We start from the raw sequence: 20,091 nt of genomic DNA, 5'->3' as shown, positions 1-20,091 counted from the left end.
AGAACCAAGAAGAGGCTTCGTGAGAAATAACAACATAGAAGGTAAACCAACATGGATGGAGGAAAAGGGCACATCATTAGCAATAGTCGATGACATCACAACCCAGTGGCCTATTCCCCAAAGCCTCTAAAGTTCTCAACGAAAAAAGACTTTCAAGGGAAAAGCTTTAAAAAAACAAAAAAAGTTCCCCACAAAAACAGACTAAGATGAAAGTCGGGCCCTCAGACCACGAGCTCCGGAAGAACAGGTAGTCGTCGGCCCTCAGACCACGAGCTCCGGAAGAACAGGCAGTTGTCGCGGAAACAGCAAATGCAGCATCCACCTGTCTTACATGGCCCTGCGCTACGAGACTACTCGGAAAGAAAGGGGCGAATAACCAACTTAACCCTGCTTCGAGGTGGTTTGTAGAGGAAGAGGAAAGCTGTGTCTTTCTGCAATATCGTGAGGGAACCCGAGGCCCCCAATTATCAGAGAAGGAGAAGAGGACTAGGCGGCAGCAGGTAAACCAAGGTAGGGCGAGGAAGCGAAGGACCCGGAATCCCTCTCCGCGAGCGCGTTCTCTGCTCCCCTCCTCGCGTCTCCGCCCCGGCCACGCCCACCACGGCACGGGCGCGCGCACGCCGCCTTCGCCGCCGGCCCCCTCTGTGGGGGCGCGAGCACGCCGCCGTCCTCGTCGTGGTGAGCGCGGCCACTCGGGCTGGTCCTGGGGGCGGGGCTGTAGGGGAAAGTGCTAAAGCCGCTGAGGTAAGAGGCTGAGGGATCAAGGGCCCTCGGGAGCTTGGTGAAAAGGGAGTTAACCCCCAGGATCCTACCTGCAGGGACTAGAAAAATGGAGAAGGTAGAAGGAGAAACAGGAGACTGCTGTAGCAGACGTGCGAAAGGAAATTTCCCCAGGCCGGGTTGGACTGAGTGCGCATGCGGGCCGAGGGCTGGCGCCTGCGCAGTGGAAGAGCGCCGATGGCGTCGTTTCCTGGGGACCCAGCTGGGTGGGAAAAGTGGCTAGGAGTTAGCTTGGGAGCCGCTAGTGTTCTGAGCGCTCCCCTCTCTGGCCACTTTTTCTCCACGCCCCCCCGCCCCGTTCCCCCCCTTCCCCAGTTACAGCTGCAGCATCTATTTGGTTTGGGTTGTAATCCAGCTGTTTTGAAGTGGAACGATTTGTTGATGATGGAATTTAATGATTGCTTGTAATAATTCGTCTTTGTACTAGGGTAGGAAGTTTTAAGGAATTACTCTTTTTAAGAAAATAGGCATATATCTGTTAGAAAGGAAAGGAATTTATATTCATAAATATATGAATGCGAGGCCATCCCTGCCGTACATGAAGTAAATGTTTAAGCATCTTAGCTCGGACACAGCAATCTGTGTCCACAAAGCATCGTTACTCTCCTGTGAGGATCTCCACTGTCAGCCCCAACTTCCCTGACAGGGCCAAGTCCCAGGATACTTCATCATCAGTATTTGTTTGACAAAATTTTACTGGGTACCTCCGGTGGGCCTGGCAAACTGGTTGAAGATAGAGTTGTGCGAATAGATCTCCACAATGAAAAAGAAGAAAATCCATAATGATCCAATACTCATGACACCGCACTTCTCTATCTCCTGCATGACCTTTGCTGAGCTGCTCGCCCTGCGTTCTGTCATTTGTTCATCATTCATTCATCCGAAATGCTCGGGACTGGAAGCACAGTGGAAACACTGCCGCAGGTTCTGTGCTCGGCATTGAGGGTAGAAAGACTTTTCGAAGGTGGCAGGGTGTTTCTTAAGATCATGAACCTTAAAATGAAAGTGTAGGCCGGGCACGGTGGCTCACGTCTGTAATCCTAGCACTTTGGGAGGCCGAGGCGGGCGGATCACGAGGTCAGGAGATCGAGACCATCCTGGCTAACACGGTGAAACCCCGTCTCTCCTAAAAAATACAAAAAATTAGCTGAGTGTGGTGGCGGGCGCCTGTAGTCCCAGCTACTCGGGAGGCTGAGGCGGGAGAATGGCGTGAACCCAGGAGGCAGAGCTTGCAGTGAGCCGAGATTGCGCCACTGCACTTCAGCCTGGGCGACAGAGCGAGAATCCGTCTCAAAAAAAAAAGAAATGAAAGTATAAAGTGCTTAATAGAAGGTATTGGGCCTCCTCCTGAACAGATTCTTTCTCCTCTGGGAGCTTGCTGACTCTGTGTTAGATGGAGAGAATTAATACTTTTTCCATGAGGTTTTTTCATAGTAAGTATGAAAAACTGGGATCTGCATAGGAAAAAAGACTCAGTAGTAACTCTCCGTTAATAATTTTGAATAGCCAAGATTTATGAAGTGTTTACTAAGCCTGTAACTGTTCCAAGTGTTTTACGTGTATTAACTAATCTTTGTCACACCTGTGTGAGGTAGGTGCTGTTATTACAGGTTGAGTATACTTAGTCCAGAAATCCAAAATCCTCCAAAATGTAAAACTTTTTAGGCACTGACAGGATGGTCAAAGGAAATGCTAATTGGAGCATTTTGAATTTTAGATTTTCGGATTTGAGAGGCGTAATCATTAAGTATAATGCAAATATCCCAAAACCCGAAAAAAAATCCGAAATCCAAAATACTTCCAAGTCCCAAGCATTTCGGATGAAGGGTACTCAACCTGTTTCCCATTTTGCAGATAAGACAACTAAGGAACAAAAAGATCCCGGAGAGGGAGGCGGAGGTTGCAGTGAGCCAAGATCGTGCCATTGCACTCCAGCCCAGGCAACAAGAGTGAAACTCCGTCTCAAAAAAAAAATAATTATATATATATACACACACGTATATATACATATGTGTGTGTGTATATATATATATACGTATATATACGTATGTGTGTGTATATATATATACGTATATATACGTATGTGTGTGTATATATACGTATATATACGTATGTGTGTGTATATATACGTATATATACGTATGTGTGTATATATACGTATATATACATATATACACATACGTATATATACATATGTGTATATATACGTACACATATATACATACATATATACACATATATACACATATACATACACATATGTATATATACACATATACATACACATATGTATATATACACATATACATACACATATGTACATATACACATATACATACACATATGTACATATACACATACATACACATATGTACATATACACATACATACACATATGTACATATACACATACATACACATATGTACATACACATATATGTATATACACATATATACATACATATATGTATATACACATATATACATACATATATGTATATACACATATATACATACATATATGTATATACACATATATACATACATATATGTATATACACATATACATACATATATGTATATACACATATATACATACATATATGTATATACACATATATACATACATATATGTATATATACACATATATACATACATACACGTATACATACATATATACACATATATATGTATGTATATATATATGTCGGAGGTTGCAGTTTTTTACATTTTTGCCATCAGACCTTGGCAATGACCTTGAGCAGTAGGATATAAATAACTCCCACATGCTTAGCGTTCCAGTAATGGAACACTAGGCATAAATGGGTTAAATGATTTGTCCACAGTCATGCAGCAAGTAAGTAGCAAAACCAGAACTCAGAGAGGCTTCATAATCTTAACCATTATGCTGCTTTACCTTGCACATGACAAATGACATGCCAACAAGCCATTGCTTCAAAATGTCACAGCAGATAAGCCAAAATTGTCTCTACACCTCAGTTTTATTTTTTCATGTATAAAATGGGGAAGTTGGGTTAGATGACCTTTAAGGAATCTGTGGTTTCTGTGAAATATTTAATTCACTCAGCAAACATTTACTGAAGTGAACAGCTACTGCCTTACTATAGGCCAGGTGTTATGTTTGGTTCTGGTGATCAGTTAATGCCTGCCCTGAGAGCAGTTACCATCTAGGGTTTATTAGTTTTGCTTTACTCTCATTTACCACTTGCTGGTAGCATTCAAAATTTAACTTAAATCTTTAGAGCTAGAAATTACTTAGGTATATCCTTCCACCTCAGCAGAAAACTGCTTATTTAAAGTTAGCTTTGTGCTAATTCTGTGCTCCAGTTTTCAACCCTGGCTGTTTTGTGTATGGAACGATAGTAGTTCTGAGAGTTTGGAAGAAAACAGGATGAAAGGGAATTCGTTTGATTATATTCAGCTTAGAAGTCACACTGTGGCTACCTTTTGAAGCTGTCCTCTGGCAGTTGCTTGGGTGCTTTGCTCAGCACCTGACTTCAAAATATAAAGTATAAAGCATTTGCAACTAAATAGAGCATTTATCAGGGTGTAGGTAAAATAGATTAGAGTTTTAAATCTTAGGTGAGATATATAAACAGTTCACCGTGGGTTCTACTCTGAACTGATGGGAAATAAAGACTGAGCCGCTCTCCAAAAGGTGGCTAAGTTGTCTGTATACTTTATTTGAATCCCACCAGGAATTCACTTAGAGATTTGGACCTGATCCCTTACTGCTTAAGTTCAAAAACAATTCAAAAACTTGTCAGGCTATATTGTGACCCAGTGTAGTCCGGAAGATTGGATATTAATCTAACTCTCAAAGTTGTTGCCTCTGTCGATATGAATACAATTTGGAAAGTTATCAGAGCTCAGAGAAAAAAGGAAGAGTGATCTAATAACAAGATTGAAAATGTCAGCTGAGCACAGTGGCTCAGGCCTGTAATCCCAGCACTTTGGGAGGCTGAGGTGGGAGGATCACTTGAGCCCAGGAATTGGAGACCCTCCTGAGCAACATAGTGAGACTTCATCTCTACAAAAAATAAACAAAATTAGTGAGATGTTCTGGCACGTGCCTGTAGTCCCAGCTACTCGGGAGACTGAGGTGAGAGGTTAACTTGTACCTAGGAGGTCAAGGCTGGAGTTAGCCAGGATAGTGCCACTGCATTCCAGCCTGGGAAACATAGCGAGACTCTGTCTCCAAAAAAAATAAAAAATAAAATGTCATTAATCAATTTGCATTTTTGCTGACAGTCTAGTTATAATAGTTGTTTTACCGTTCCCATACCCCACTTCACTATTAATCAGTGTTACTTATAGACATGTAATGAAATCAGAAAACAACCTCTGCTTCTCTAACAGCCTTAAATTTTGTGATGACAAAATTAAGCAAACAGAACAGCCAGTATTTCAAGACATACTATATCATTTTCCTTACTAGGAATCTGGATTTTATGTATATAAATTTATATTTGTATTTCATTTCCTCACTTTTTTCTATTTTCAAAAAACATGGCCAGGTGCAGTGGCTCACACCTGTAATCCCAGCACTTTGGGAGGCCAAGGCAGGTGGATCACCTGAGGTCGGGAGTTCAAGACCAGCCTGACCAACATGGAGAAATCCCATCTCTACTAAAAATACAAAACTAGCCAGGCATGGTGGTGCATGCGTGTAATCCCAGCTCCTCGGGAGGCTGAAGCAGGAGAATCGCTTGAATCCGGGAGGCAGAGGTTGCGGTGAGCCAAGATCGCGCCATTTCCAGCCTGGGCAACAAGAGGGAAACTCCGTCTCAAAAAAGAAAAGGAAAGAAAACATAAGTTTCAGCCAGGCATGGTGGCTAACACCTGTAATCCCAACACTTTGGGAGGCCAGGGTGGGAGAACTGCTTGAGCCCAGGAGTTCCATACCAGCGTAGGGGCAACATGGTGAGAAGTTGTCTCTACTGAAAGTAAAAAAAATTAGCTGGGCATGGTGGCATGCACCTGAGGTCAGGTCCCAGCGACTTGGGAGGTTGAGAGGTTGGAGGATTGCTTGAGCCCAGGAGATTGAGGCTGCAATAGCATGATCACGCTGCTGCACTTCAGCCTGGGTGACAGAGCGAGAGCCTGCCTCAAAAAACAAATATGTTTCAACTTTTTTATAATAAATATGTTCATTTTGCAACTAGCAAAAAAAAAAAAACCCAAAAGAAAAATACTCAGGCTGGTCTAGGTGAAGTGGTGTTTACACTAACTGATCACCACCAGTTACAGATTTCTTTGTTCCTTTTCCACTCCCACTGCTTCACGTGACTGGTCAAAAAAAAAAAAAAAAAACTCAGCTAAAATTCTCTCTGACCATTATAGAGGGAAATTCATTTTACAATCCTTTTCCACCCCTCCACAGATGGAGTTTCGCTCTTGTTGCCCAAGCTGGAGTGCAATGGTGCTATCTCAGCTCACTGCAACCTCCACCTCCCGAGTTCAAGCTATTCTCCTGCCTTAGCCTCCCAAGTAGCTGGGATTACAGGCGCCTGCCACCACGCCCAGCTCATTTTTGTATTTTAATAGAGATAGAGTTTCGCCATGTTTACCAGGCTGGTCTTGAACTCCTGACTTCAGGTGATCTGCCCACCTCGGCCTCCCAAAGTGCTGGCATTACAGGCATTAGCCACCAGCCTACAATCCTTTTTGAAGTCCTTTCTTTTAATCGGGCTAAAATTCACATAACATAAAATCAACCATTTGCCATTTTAAAGTGTATAATTCAATATAAAGTTATTTTTAATCTAAATACTAGAACTTTATCCATTACAACAGCCAATAGCCACATGTGGCTACTTAAATTTTAATTACTATTAAATAAAATTTAAAATACAGTTCTTCAGTCACACCAGTTTATAGATGCAACATGAAGCTACTGGCAACCATATTGTGCAGTGCAGAAATAGAACACTGGAACATTTCCATCATGGCAGAAAGTTCTATTAGACAGCATGGCACTAGACCATTTTTTCTTTTCTTTTTTTTGAAACGGAGTCTGGCTCTGTCACCCAGACTGGAGTGCAATGAAATGATCTCAGCTCACTGCAACCTCCGCCTCCCAGGTTCAGGTTCAAGTGATTCTCCTGCCTCAGTCTCCTGAGTAGCTGAGACTACAGGCGCCCACCACCACACCCAGCTAATTTTTTTTTTTTTTTTTTTTTTTTTTTTTTTTTTTTTTTTGAGACAGAGTCTCACTCTTTTGCCCAGGCTGGAGTGCAATGGTGCAGTCTTGGCTTACTGCAACCACCATCTCCCGGGTTCAAGCAATTCTCCTGCCTCAGCCTCTTGAGTAGCTGGGATTACAGGCACACACCACCATGCCCAGCTAATTTTTGTATTTTCAGTAGAGATTGGATTTCACCATGTTGACCAGGCTGGTCTCGAACTCCTGACCTCGTGATCCACCCGCCTCGGCCTCCCAAAGTGCTGGGATTACAGGTGTGAGCCACCGCACCCGGCCATTTTTTCTTTAAAAAATACTAAATACACTTGTTAGAGGGCTGAGCACAGTGAGACTTTGGGAGACCAAGGTGGGAGAATCACTTGAGACCAGGAGTTAAAGACCAGACTGGCCGGGCATGATGGCTCATGTCTGTAATCCCAGCATTTTGGGAGGCCGAGGCAGGCAGATCACGAGGTCAAGAGATGGAGATCATCCTGGCCAACATGGTGAAACCCTGTCTCAACTAAAAATATAAAAATTAGCTGCACGTGGTGGCACGCACCTGTAGTCCCAGCTACTCAGGAGGCTGAGGCAGGAGAATCGCTTGAACCTGGGAGGCAGAGGTTGCAGTGAGCAGAGATCGCACCACTGCACTCCAGCCTGCCGACAGAGCGAGACTCCGTAAATAAATACATACATACATACCAGACTGGGCAACATAGCAAGACCTTGTCTCTATTTAAAAAAAAAAAAAAAGGAAAGAGGCCAGGCGCAGTGGCTCATGCCTGTAATCCCAGCACTTTGGGAGGCCAAGGCAGGCAGATCACCTGAGGTCAGGAGTTTGAGACCAGCATGGCCAACGTGGTGAAACCCTGTGCCTACTAAAAATACAAAAATTAGCTGGGCACGGTGGCTCATGCCTGTAATTCCAGCTACTCGGGAGGCTGACAGGAGAATCGCTTGAAACTAGGAGGCAGAGGTTGCAGTGAGCCGATATCGTGCCACTGCACTCTTGCGTGGGCGACAAGAGCGAGACTCCGTCTCAAAAAATTAAAAAAGGAAAGAAAGAAAATACCATATACACTTTTTAGAATTTTTGTTAAAGTCGTGTAAGCTTCTGTGTCAAAGGGAGTGTTTTGTTTTGAACCTTTGTAAGGTGTCATGTATTCAGTACAGTTTTCTCGTTAACATTTGCATTTTTTAATATGAAATAGGATTAAACACTCACAGGTGCTCTGTTCATCATAGGCCATGATTTCCAAGATTGTTTCCTGAACTTTTTGTTCCAGTTTTGAGATGCCACCAAGTGATAAGTTTGGGTATTACATTTAGATCAAAAGATTAATTTTTTTTTTTTTTTTTTTTTTTGAGAGTCCCGCTCTGTCGCCCAGGCTCACTGCAACCTCCGCCTCCCGGGTTCAAACGATTCTCTTGCCTCAGCCTCCCGAGTAGCTGGGATGAGAGGCGCCCACCACCACGCCCTGCTAAATTTTTTTGTATTTTTAGTAGAGACAGGGTTTCACCATGTTGGCCAGGCTGGTCTTGAACTCCTGACCTCAGGTGATCTATCCGTCTCGGCCTCCCGAAGTACTGGGATTATAGGTGTGAGCCACCGTGCCTGGCCAAAAGGTTAATTTTTAATGAGAAAGCCAATATGTATTTCCTACCTAGTTCCCCTTCCCTGGGAACAGAACACAGTGTTATTCTGGAATGTTATTTGGAAAATATTATAATTTATTGTTGTGGCTTGATCAGGATGTATCCAAGACAAATCGTCCTATGAAGTGTGATGCTTTTATCCTCATATAACTTATTTCCTCAGTGAAATTTCTGCCTTGGCACTGCCATATCACCCCTTCATAACTCATAAATCACCCACAGTCAATCTCAGTTGACATAAACAGTTTGCTAATGGTAGGAATTCGTGTTTTAAGTAGATATACTATTCTTAAGCATATTTTCAGTTCAAAACCTGACTGATATTTTGGCCTGAGACATCAATAAAATATTGTGAACGTAGAAAGGATAGAAAAAAGGGGAGCTAACTCTCTACAAAACTGTATGCTTGCCCTTACGGCAGCTAGAATGAAATGTTGTCACTCTCACTTCCATAAACTTGCCAATTGCTGTTTTTCTTTCTCTGTAGTGAAGTAAGAATTCTGCTAGAGAGGAAATGGCTGCTTCATCATCATCCTCCTCAGCTGGTGGGGTCAGTGGAAGTTCTGTCACTGGATCTGGTTTCAGTGTCTCAGACCTTGCCCCACCACGGAAAGCCCTTTTCACCTACCCCAAAGGAGCTGGAGAGATGTTAGAAGGTGATCTCATGCTGCTTTCTGAATAATTGGATTCAGACCTGCAATGCATATTAATTGTAAAGAAGCTATTAAGTGGATTAAAGATGAGTTTGCCCTGATTTCAGCTCCACATTTCATCTCTTGTCCCTATCTCAAAATAATGTCTTTAAAAACAAATCTTGCTCCAGAATCAGAATTTTGGAGCTGAAAAGGACTTTGGAAATCAATGAAGTCATCTAGGGTTATTTAGATCCAGAAAAGTTAAGTGATTTGACCAGGTTAAAGGCAGAGTCAGGGCTGGGCACGGTGGCTCACCCCATTATCCCAGCACTTTGGGAGACCGAGGCAGGTGGATCACTTGAGGCCAGGAGTTTGAGACCAGCCTGGCCAACATGGTGAAACCCCATCTCTACTAAAAATACAAAAATTAGCCAGGTATGGTGGTAGGCGCCTGTAATCCCGGCTACTGGGTAGGCTGAGGCAGGAGAATCGCTTGAACCTGGGAGGTAGAAGTTGCCATGTGCCGAGATCACGCCACTGCACTCCAGCCTGGGCGACAGAATGAGACTCTGTCTCAAAAAAAAAGGCAGAGTCAGCACTGAATCCAGGAATTCTCTTGACTTCCTACTCCAGTTTGCTTTATCCTGGCATCTGTCTACCTCCCATGGTAGTAGGTTTGATGTATTTTTTTCTAGGATGATTAATCTACAGATAGATTTACCCTGTCAGAAAGGTTCTAAGAGGGAATAAAAGCTAATACATTGCCCTTTTGTGTGAACATGACTCCTGACCCACTGCAGCATGATGCTGTGTGGTTCTTCTAGCACCAGAGCCAGATTTGCATCAAATCATTCACCATCTTGTTCAGCATCATTGGCTGACTGGCTGGCCAAGATCAGGGTACAGGCTGTAAGCATGTCATTTGAAGAGCTAGACTAATACTTCTTATCAGAGAGCATAAAAATCACCTGAAGAGGTTACTTAAAATGCACATTTCTGGCCAGGCACTGTAGCTCATGCCTATAATCCCAGCACTTTGGGAGGCCAAGGCGGGTGGATCACCTGAGGTCAGGAGTTCGAGACCAGCCTGCCCAACATGGTGAAACCCCGTCTCTACTAAAAATACAAAAACTAGCTGGGCATGGTGGCGGGTGTCTGTAATCCCAGCTAATTGGGTGGCTGAGGCAGGAGAATCACTTGAACCCAGAAGGCAGAGGTTGCAGTGAGCCAATATCGTGCCACTGCACTCTAGCCTGGGTGACAGAGCAAGACTCTGTCTCAAAAATATATATAAATAAATAAATAAAATGCATATTTCTGGGCCCACCTTAGAGTTTCTGAATTAGTCTAGGGTGTAGCTCAGGAGTCCATTTTTTACCAGCATCCAGGCCCTTCTCATGAAGGCAGTCTTCCATATTTTGAAAAACATTGGGACCAGGAGTGGTGGCTCAAACCTAAAATTTCAGCATTTTGGAAAGCCAAGGCATGAGAATTGTTTGAGCCCAGGAGTTCAAGTTTGCATTGAGCCATGATCATGCCACGGCACTCCAGCCTGGGTGACAGAATGAGACTGTCTCAAAAAATATTAATAATAAATTTTTAAAAAGCATTGGGAGGGCAGGCGTGGTGGCTCACGCCTGTAATCCCAGCACTTCGGGAGGCCAAGGCAGTCAGATCACAAGGTCAGGAGATAGAGACCATCTTGGCTAACATGGTGAAACCCATCTCTACTAAAAATACAAAAAAATTAGCTGGATGTGGTGGCGCGTGCCTGTAGTCCAGCTACTCGGGAGGCTGAGGCAGGAGAATCACTTGAATCTGGGAGGCAGAGGTTGCAGTGAGCAGGTATCATGCCACTGTACTCCAGGCTGGTGACAGAGCAAGACTGTGTCTCAAAAAAAAAAAACAAAAAGCAAAAAGCTTTGGGGAATAACCTATGAAGGATTCAAAATTTACTTGATTCTAGCATTTTAGTGCTTAATTGTATATTGATCTTTTTTCCTTTAAGTGTTGCAATTTTTTTTTTTTTTTTTTGAGACAGAGTCTCACTCTGTTGCCCAGGCTGTAGTGCAGTGGCTCTATCTCGGCTCACTACAACCTCTGCCTCCCGGGTTCAAGTGATTCTCCTGCCCCAGCCTCCCAAGCAGCTGGGATTACAGGTGCCTACCACCACACCTGGCTAATTTTTTTTATATTTTTAATAGAGACAGGGTTTCGCCATGTTGCCCAGGCTGGGCTTGAACTCCTGACCTCAAGTGATCTGCCCACCTCAGCCTCCCAAAGTGCTATGATTACAGGCATGAACCACCGCGCCTGGCCTTAATATTTCAAATTTACACAAATATATTTTAAAACTAATCTAGGAATATCTGTGAGAAAGATACAAACTATAGGCCAGGCATAGTGGCTCACACCTGTAATCCCAGCACTTTGGGAGGCTGAGGCAGGCAGATTGCTTGAACCCAGGAGTTTGAGACCAGCCTGGGCAACATGACGAAATCCTGTCTCTAGAAAAAATACAAAAATTAGCTGGGTGTGGTGGCACGTGGCTGTAGTCCCAGCCACTTAGGAAGGTGAGGTGGGAGGTTCACCTGAGCCTGGGAGGTGGAGGCTGCAGTGAGCTGTGATCGCATCACTGCATTCAAGCCTGGGTGATGGAGACCTTGTCTCAAAAAAAAAAAAAGAAAAGAAAGAAACTATAGTTGGCCTTGGGGGTGATGAATAATCAGAAATAATAAAAAGAGTTACTGGTTAAGCCCAAAATCATTTGTGACAGGAAACCACGGGGGGACTCTGGGACCATGGAGCTCCCTAGGATTGGTTTGGGTTATGACTAGTGGTGAGGTAGATGACCAGGTAGCATATGTAATTAGTGATATATGTACTTCTCTCTTTGCCTTTTTATTTTCTTTAATTGTGTTAACTAAGTACTCAAGTTAGTATCACTGAGTCTGGTTGGAAGTAGTGAACAATTGGGGCCCTGTTACCATATTTGGTGCTAAAACTATATTATGACTTCATTTATATGCAGCAGAGACCTAGTATTAAGGAAGTTTCCCACAAAACAAATCAAAAATGGGAGACACTTAAATTGCTTAATGAGTTTTATAGCAGCAGAAGAATCAGTATTCAACAATGGAGCTCTAAGATTAAAGTCATTTAAATTCTAGCTATAAGAGGAATTTAATACAGGAGGTACCTCCACAGTCTCAAAGCTATCAGCATTCTTTGTCAGTATACACCAAATTATGTGGAGATATTGAAGAAGAAAGGCTTCTGAGATTAGTCTGAATGTTGATGTTCTAACGAGTTATAGGTCTATCCATTTTTATTCCATCTCAATATGCTTCATGGAGAAATGTGTTGGATCTCTGTTGTAGGATACATTTATATTAAGTATAAATACACAGTGCACAGTTTTGATTGTGTTTCTTAGATTTCAAGTTTTACCAATAATCTTAAATCTTAAAAATCTTAAATCTTAAAAAGATTAAGATAATCTTTAAAAATCTAAAATCTTAAAAAGAATATAAAGAGTATTACACTTAAAGACTGTGAAAAATAATGTAGAGATGGCAGCCCCTAAACCCATTTAATATTCTTGATCAAATCAAGAATATTAAATTGAAAAGAGTACTCTGAAATGTAAGGATGTTGGATTTGGAAGCATTTTCTACCATGTTTATAGGTGATACTATTCTATTATACCATAAATCTAACACACATGTACCTGACCAATAATAGTTTAATAGAATATGAAAATAGAGGCCAGGCGCGGTGCCTCACGCCTGTAATCCCAGCACTTTGGGAGGCTGAGGTGGGCGGATCACCTGAGGTCAGGAGTTTGAGACCAGCCTAACCAATATGGTGACACCCGCCTCTACTAAAAATACAAAAAAAAAAAAAAGCATCGTGGTGTGTGCCTGTAGTCCCAGCTACTCAGGAGGCTGAGAGAATTGCTTGAACCCAGGAGGTAGAGGTTGCAATGAGCCCAGATCACGCCACTGCCCCCCAGCCTGGGCGACAGAGCGAGACTCCGTTAAAAAAAAAAAAAAAGAATATGAAAATAGAGCAGGAAGGGTTGCCTGTCAAAAGTAAGGAACAAAAGCAGTTAGGAATCAAGGATGGATGCTGTTTTTAATCTCGACAGGTTCAACTTGATGTTATATCCTCGTGAGTCTAGGATAGTAAACCCAAATCACCTGTAGTTAACCTTGTGAATTAACCTTGTGAGTTAACTTTTTTGTGCCTCTACTCTCTGATAACAGACACCTCACATAAGCAGTTTTCAGCATTCTTCTCTCCTTGGCCAAAATTGTCCTCACCCAGTTATTACTGAGCACATTAGAAACTGCCTTCCAGCCCATCAATGGCTGTATTTTAGAGACATTGTAGCCACTGAAGTCTAAGTTATCTGGCATTGTCTAATTTCCTACTGTGAGGTAATATTCTTTTTAATGTATTTGTTACCATCCTTATTTATTGGAGTTGGCTATGGTGTTAGATTTGGGTAATTTACTGAACTTTTCCCTGTTTATGACCTTTGCTTGTCCCTTACGAGGAAAGCTGATGTATTGCTACCTGCTGTGTTACAAAGGGTTTGATTACAGTTTCTAAATGGAAGAGATTGCCCCCAGCTGACTCCGTTCTGGAGAAATTCCAGGCTTTAGACTGGTACTGATACCACATCTAATAGGATGTGGCTAAGAAGCAACTGGACTTTGTGGTTAATAGGGAGCTGCAAATCAGCAAAAGTGTGTTCCACAGGCATATAGTGTGGTGGAGTGACATGCAGAGGTGCCTTTTTGAAAGTTTAGCTTATATCCTTTTGCTTTGAAGTTCATTACCAAGGAAAATATGCAAATATCACAACTTAACCATTTTATCCTAATGGTGCCTGTGATTAAATGTAAGTGAGAGGTGGCACTTTCAGGAGCTTCCATATACATCTTGGCCTGATCCTTATAGCCTATAATTCCCACTGCCTTGTGTATAATCCTAAAATTCAGGATCAAACCACCTGGGAGGTAAACTCTAATTGTCTATGCTTTCCTCTTTCTAAAATAAAATGAGTTATAATTGGACTTTTTAAGCAAGAATATGAATAGGATAATGACTGCTGACATTCAAACCTCTTTTTTTTTTGAGACCGAGTTTGAATTTACAGAATGTAACACTCTCTCTGAAGAATACAAAAAGTATACATCCCAGTAATTATACTTTCATGTTTTTCTTTTTCTCTTTTTTTTTTTTTGGATCATTTTGAAGAGATATTGGAAGGATGCCCTCTTGGTTATATATTCAAACTCTTTGGATACAGTATCTATAGTTGTTTTTTTTTTTTTTAAATTGGTTATTGTGACTTCTGAAATAAGATCTCCTTTGTGTGAAACTCAGCATGAGGCCAGAATGTGTTAGTCCTGTCTCCTTGCCATCTAATACCTGGCCAACACAACAACCCATGATTGATGGGTGAATGCTTGAGGCCTAGTAGTGCTGACATGAAGTACTGCCTGAAAAAGGACAGCTGTGTCCTCTCTCCCCGTTTGTTTTAGGATTTTCACAATCAGGTACATCCCCCAAATGGTTTCTGCTACCTTTTTAAAAATCAAATGTTTCTACGTGAGCTGTAAATTTTTGAGAATATGTTTTGCTGTATCAGCCCTCGCCTGACAAGGAATAACGTAAACTAGCTTATGTTTCATGATCATCTTCCAAGTGCTGTGGCAACTGAGTTGGCCACTTCTTGTTGGCAGTTCTTGGCACCAGTACAATTCTAGGTTCTGAACTTGCACCATACTCTTATCATCATCCAAATTGCAGTGTTTGGGTTCAGTTGGAAAATCAAGGTTACAGTTTGCGTTCACAGAATGAAATTTCCCAGCAGTGTTCTGTGATTGTCAGAGTGATGTAATTTGATATATTAAAAATCAACAATTGTTTTTTCCTCAGCTTTGTTTTTTAGACTGAAAATGATTTGGAGTTTTGGTGAACCTTTATATTTTGACACTACAGGAGACAGCCACAAGGCCAAATGTGTCAGCTGCCAGTGTTTGCTTGACATACAGGAGAACATTAAGGAACTCTCAGGTTGGGAGGAGGGAAGTGTTGACCAGGACATCAGACTGAGGTTTCTTGTTTTTGTTTTTTTAAACACTATTTTTAAACTCTTAAGTAGAGAGACTATTTTAATATTCTAGGTATAGAATAAATAGCTTTTATAACAGTCTTAGTTCTAAATGAAACAGAACCCGTCTTTGTAAACACTGAGAACTAGACCCTGAATGTACAAGCAGGGAAAAGAACAGACAAGTTTACTTGGTTTATCAGAAGCCATAAAACCCTTAGAGCAGATTAAAACCTTTTCTCCTTTTGTTTGTAGATGGCTCTGAGAGATTCCTCTGCGAATCTGTTTTTAGCTATCAAGTGGCATCCACGCTTAAACAGGTGAAACATGGTAAGCACATGAGTGTTGCATACTTGACTGTGAGAATAAATTTGCTAGGAGGTGGATGAGGCTGTGACAAAAACCCCCAAACTCAACAAGGCTATTTTAGTGAACTTCCTAAATTAAAGAACATTCTTAATCTAGTCATAATGTCCACATTGAGGCTTAAGGTTGGGGCCGGGTGCAGTGGCTCACGTCTGTAATCCCAGCACTTTGGGAGGCTGAGGCGGGTGGATCACTTGAGGTCAGGAGTTTGAGACCAGCCTGGCCAACATGGTGAAACCGCATCTCTACAAAGAAAAAATTAGTCAAGCATGGTGGCGCACACCTGTAGTCCCAGCTACTTGGGAGGCTGAGGAGGGAAGATCACTTGAGCCTGGGAGGTTGAGGCTGCAGTGAGCCGGAATCACACCACTGCACTCTAGCCTGGGCAACAGAGTAAGAAAAACAAAAAAAGTTGGTCCTCCAGGGAGTCAGTGCTTCCTGCTCCTCTTGTGTTACTTTTTCCTCTCCTGTCTGAAACCTCCTTTTACTGTTGTCCTCCACTGGTTACCATCATCATCTTCAAGTATTTGTACAATACCTCCTGGTCTGTCTATACTCTAACATCCTGATAACAACTTTTCTGTTACATTAGGCCTCACCGGGACTTCATTTCTGCATCAACAAACTGTGTTCCCCCACCAGAGCATTTCTCCATTGAAACATTATATAGGGGGAAAAGCTGTAATTGCCTCTAACCCTAGAATTTTAGTCCACAAATCACTATGGTATAGAGGATGAGTACTTTTTTTAGGAACAGAGCACATCCGGGCCGGGTGCAGTAGCTCATGCCTCTAATCCCAGCACTTTGGGAGGCTGAAGCAGGAAGACTGCTTGAGCCCAGGAGTTCAAGACTGACCTGGGCAACATGGTGAAACCCCATATCTAAAAAAGAAAATACAAAAATTAGTGGAGAATGGTGGCGCATGCCTGTGGTCCCAGCTACTTGGGAGGCTGAGTTGGGACGATCGCTTCAGCCCAGGAGGCATACTCCAGCCTTGGTAACAGAGTGAGACCCTGTCTCTGGAAAAAAAAAAAAGAATAGGGCACATCCTGAAAATGTGATCATTTTATTTTAAAATGACTTTTTTATTTTTTGAAACGGAGTCTCTCACTGTCACCCGGGCTGGAGCGCAATGGCATGATCGCGGCTCACTGCAACCTTTGCCTCCTGGGTTCAAGTGATTCTCCTTCCTCAGCCTCCCAAATAGCTGGGACTACAGGTGCACGCCACCATGCCCAGCTAATTTTTGTATTTTTAGTAGAGACGGGGTTTCACCATGTTGGCCAGGATGGTCTCGATCTCTTGACCTTGTGATCCGCCTGCCTTGGCATCCCAAAGTGCTTGGATTACAGGCATGAGCCACTGCGCCCAGCCTTTCTTCTTTTAACATTAGAAGAAACTTCCGACTTAAAAAAAAAAAAAAATAGGCCAGGCACAGTGGCTCACGCCTATAATCCCAACACTTTGGGAGGCTGAGGCGGGCGGATCACCTGAGGTCGGGAATTCGAGACCAGCCTGACCAACATGGAGAAACCCCATCTCTACTAAAAATACAAAATTAGCCGGGCATGGTGGCGTATGCCTGTAATTCCAGCTGCTCGGGAGGTTGAGGCAGCAGAATCGCTTGGACCCCGGAGACAGAGGTTGCAGTGAGCTGAGATCACACCATTGCACTCCAGCCTGGGCAATAAGAGTGAAACTCTGTCTCAAAAAGAAATGAAGAAAGAAAAAAAAAATTAACCTTCTCAACAGCATAGAATAAGACCCCATTATGAGAATTTTGAGGGTTGGGCACAGTGGCTCATGTCTATAATCCCAACACTTTGGGAGGCCAAGGCAGGCAGATCGCCTGAGGTCAGGAGTTCGAGACTAGCCTGACCAACATGGTAAAACCCCGTCTCTACAAAAACACAAAACTTAGCCAGGCACGATGGTGGGTGCCTGTAGTCCCAGCTACTCAGGAGGCTGAGGCGGGAGAATCACTTGAACCCAGGAGGCAGAGGTTGCAGTGAGCTGAGATCGCACCATTGCACTGCAGCCTGGGCAACAAAGCAAGACTCTGTTCCGCCCCTGCCCCCCCCCCCAAAAAAAGAGAGAGAATCTTGAGGGGAAAAAAAAAATCCATCTAGAAATTTTTTTTTTTTTTTTGAGACGGAGTCTCACTCTGTCACCAGGCTGGAATGCAGTGGAACGATCTCGGCTCACTGCAACCTCTGCCTCCAGGGTTCAAGCGATTCTCCTGCCTCAGCCTCCCGAGTAGATGGGACTACAGGCGCATGCCACTACGTCCACCTAATTTTTTTTGTATTTTTATAGAGACGGGGTTTCACCATATTGGCCAGGATGGTCTCGATCTGTTGACCTCATGATCCGCCCGCCTCGGCCTCCCAAAGTGCTGGGATTACAGGCGTGATCCACCACACCCGGCCTAGAAATTATTTTTATACCAGTCATCATCTTGGTGGCTGGTGGCAGTCTCATGGGTAATACGTTGTTACATAATATTCTCTCCTTGACTCTTTACAGATCAGCAAGTTGCTCGGATGGAAAAACTAGCTGGTTTGGTAGAAGAGCTGGAGGCTGACGAGTGGCGGTTTAAGCCCATCGAGCAGCTGCTGGGATTCACCCCCTCTTCGGGTTGATGCTGCCTGGATGGTCACCTCTGGTGTGCAGCTAGTGCAAAGCCAGTGGGGGACTTTCTCACAGCTTACATAGCCATCCAGAGATCCACAGCTACATCGCTGAATTGTTAATGCACATTTGTACTTGGTTTCTCTGTATCTATTCACAGTCAACAAATACTTATATGTGTGATCTTTCAGGGAATATTTTGTTTATTTGTTTTTAAAAGTATTGGGAATCAGATTAAGACAGTCGGTTTCAGAGAACCAGGAGGTTTGGGGTTAAGAGATACTTAAAAATTTTCACAAGCCAGGTAGGGCATATATCAGATTTGGCCAACTGAATGGCATCTGTCCTGTCATCCATATGGTGCCTGGAAATATTTACCAGTCAAGGTCAAGGTCAGCATCTGTGGTTAAAAATACAGCATTCTGACCTAAAAAAGTTATTTTGCAGATGAATGTGATTTCACCTCAGGACCTATCCAAATGAGGAATTTTTAAATATTCATTTTTTTTTCCTATTTTTAGACATCAATTCTATAGATTCTAACTTTTTCTAACCTCTTCTAGACATGCCAAGTGCTGGCAAAAAGAAGTGCTTTTCGGATATGGCAGCACTTGTAAAAATAAAGCAGTAAGCAAAATCCTTTTAAACCCAGAAATCCTGAGTTCTTCTCATTGGTGGACTCAAGCAATTCTGTAGCAAATAAATCCTTTGAAAGAGCTCCAAATTGGTGGCATTATCCTTTCAAAATCTCAGGGATTTGGGATGAGGTGAAGAGGTCAAATTACTTTTTAGAAGAAGGGAATCTAAAAACTCTCTCCTAAACAAATGGTAGACTGGCTTTACTTAAGGGATATTTGTCTTTATAGGAGTACGTAAATTTATCTTAATGATATTTAGGTTTTTTTGAGGCGAAGTTTCACTCTTGTTGCCCAGGCTGTAGCGCAATGGCGCGATCTCGGCTCCCTGCAACATCTGCCTCCCGGCTTCAAGCAATTCTCCTGCCTCAGCCTCCCAAGTAGCTGGGATTACAGGCACCCGCCACCACACCCAGCTAATTTTTTGTATATTTAGTAGAGACGGGGTTTCACCATGTTGACCAGGCTGGTCTTGAACTTCTGACCTCAGGTGATCCACCTGTCTCAGCCTCCCAAAGTGCTGGGATTACAGGCATGAGCCACTGCGCCCAGCCAATTTTTTTTTTAAGAGACAAGGTCTTGCTATGTTGCCCAGGTTGGTCTTGAACTCCTAGCCTCAAGAGATCCCCCCCAACCTCGGCCTCCAAAGTGCTGGGATTACAGGCATGAGCCACCGCGCCTGGCCTCAAGTAAGTTTTATACCATGATAGGGGAAAACCTGGAAGGCTAAGAGATGTACTGTTTTCCTTCGTGGGACACCACTTTCCACAGTAAACAACTGGTATAATCGTTTATTACATTGTATGCAAATTTTGCCTTAGACAACATTTGTCTGGTTCCTTATTAATAACTTTACACCTGATCTGCTTAGAGTTGCTTAATTATAAGTAAATATAATCCCAGTAGCAATTAGCCTTAATCTCAAGAGTTCAAAATGTTTAACACGTTCTACGGGACGGGAGGTGGTGACCTCATTCAGTCGGTTAAGAGCCTGAGCCCTGTGAAGTTAAACACCTGCTCATGGTCACATAGCCCAGGCAGAGGAAAATCT

The 20,091-nt window shown here is 42.9% G+C and overlaps 2 protein-coding genes across 8 annotated transcripts in view; one reads left to right on the top strand and one right to left on the bottom strand.

Annotated features, from left to right (window-relative positions):
* Positions 1-935, bottom strand: part of ASCC1 (activating signal cointegrator 1 complex subunit 1) — a 130,720-nt gene extending 129,785 nt beyond the window's left edge. For 3 of the 4 annotated variants that reach the window (XM_063670506.1, XM_063670505.1, XM_054503424.1), the window contains exon 1: positions 387-437. The gene's annotated coding sequence lies outside the window, so the exon portion shown is untranslated. Of the gene's footprint in view, positions 1-386; positions 438-812 lie in introns of those variants that run through there. The other variant, XM_054503425.2, reaches the window with a different exon arrangement.
* ANAPC16 (anaphase promoting complex subunit 16) lies at positions 307-19,129 on the top strand. Of its 4 annotated transcripts, XM_054503428.2 has the most exons (5): positions 628-744; positions 5,320-5,536; positions 9,133-9,301; positions 15,663-15,737; positions 18,301-19,129. In XM_054503428.2, exons 3-5 carry the CDS (start codon positions 9,160-9,162, stop codon positions 18,414-18,416), a joined length of 333 nt encoding a protein of 110 aa, XP_054359403.1. In that variant the 5' UTR covers positions 628-744; positions 5,320-5,536; positions 9,133-9,159; the 3' UTR covers positions 18,417-19,129. The 4 variants fall into 4 exon arrangements, with proteins under 4 accessions (XP_054359404.1, XP_054359402.1, XP_063526578.1 ...); XM_054503429.1 differs by lacking the exons at positions 628-744; positions 5,320-5,536 and adding an exon at positions 307-510; XM_054503427.2 differs by lacking the exon at positions 5,320-5,536 and having other exon boundaries at positions 611-744.
* Positions 19,130-20,091: the final 962 nt, after the last annotated feature.

The sequence above is a fragment of the Pongo pygmaeus genome, chromosome 8, assembly GCF_028885625.2.
Source record: "Pongo pygmaeus isolate AG05252 chromosome 8, NHGRI_mPonPyg2-v2.0_pri, whole genome shotgun sequence".
Lineage (NCBI taxonomy): Eukaryota > Metazoa > Chordata > Mammalia > Primates > Hominidae > Pongo > Pongo pygmaeus.
Note: the sequence above shows the minus strand (reverse complement) of the source record. Positions and strands in the feature narration are given on the sequence as shown.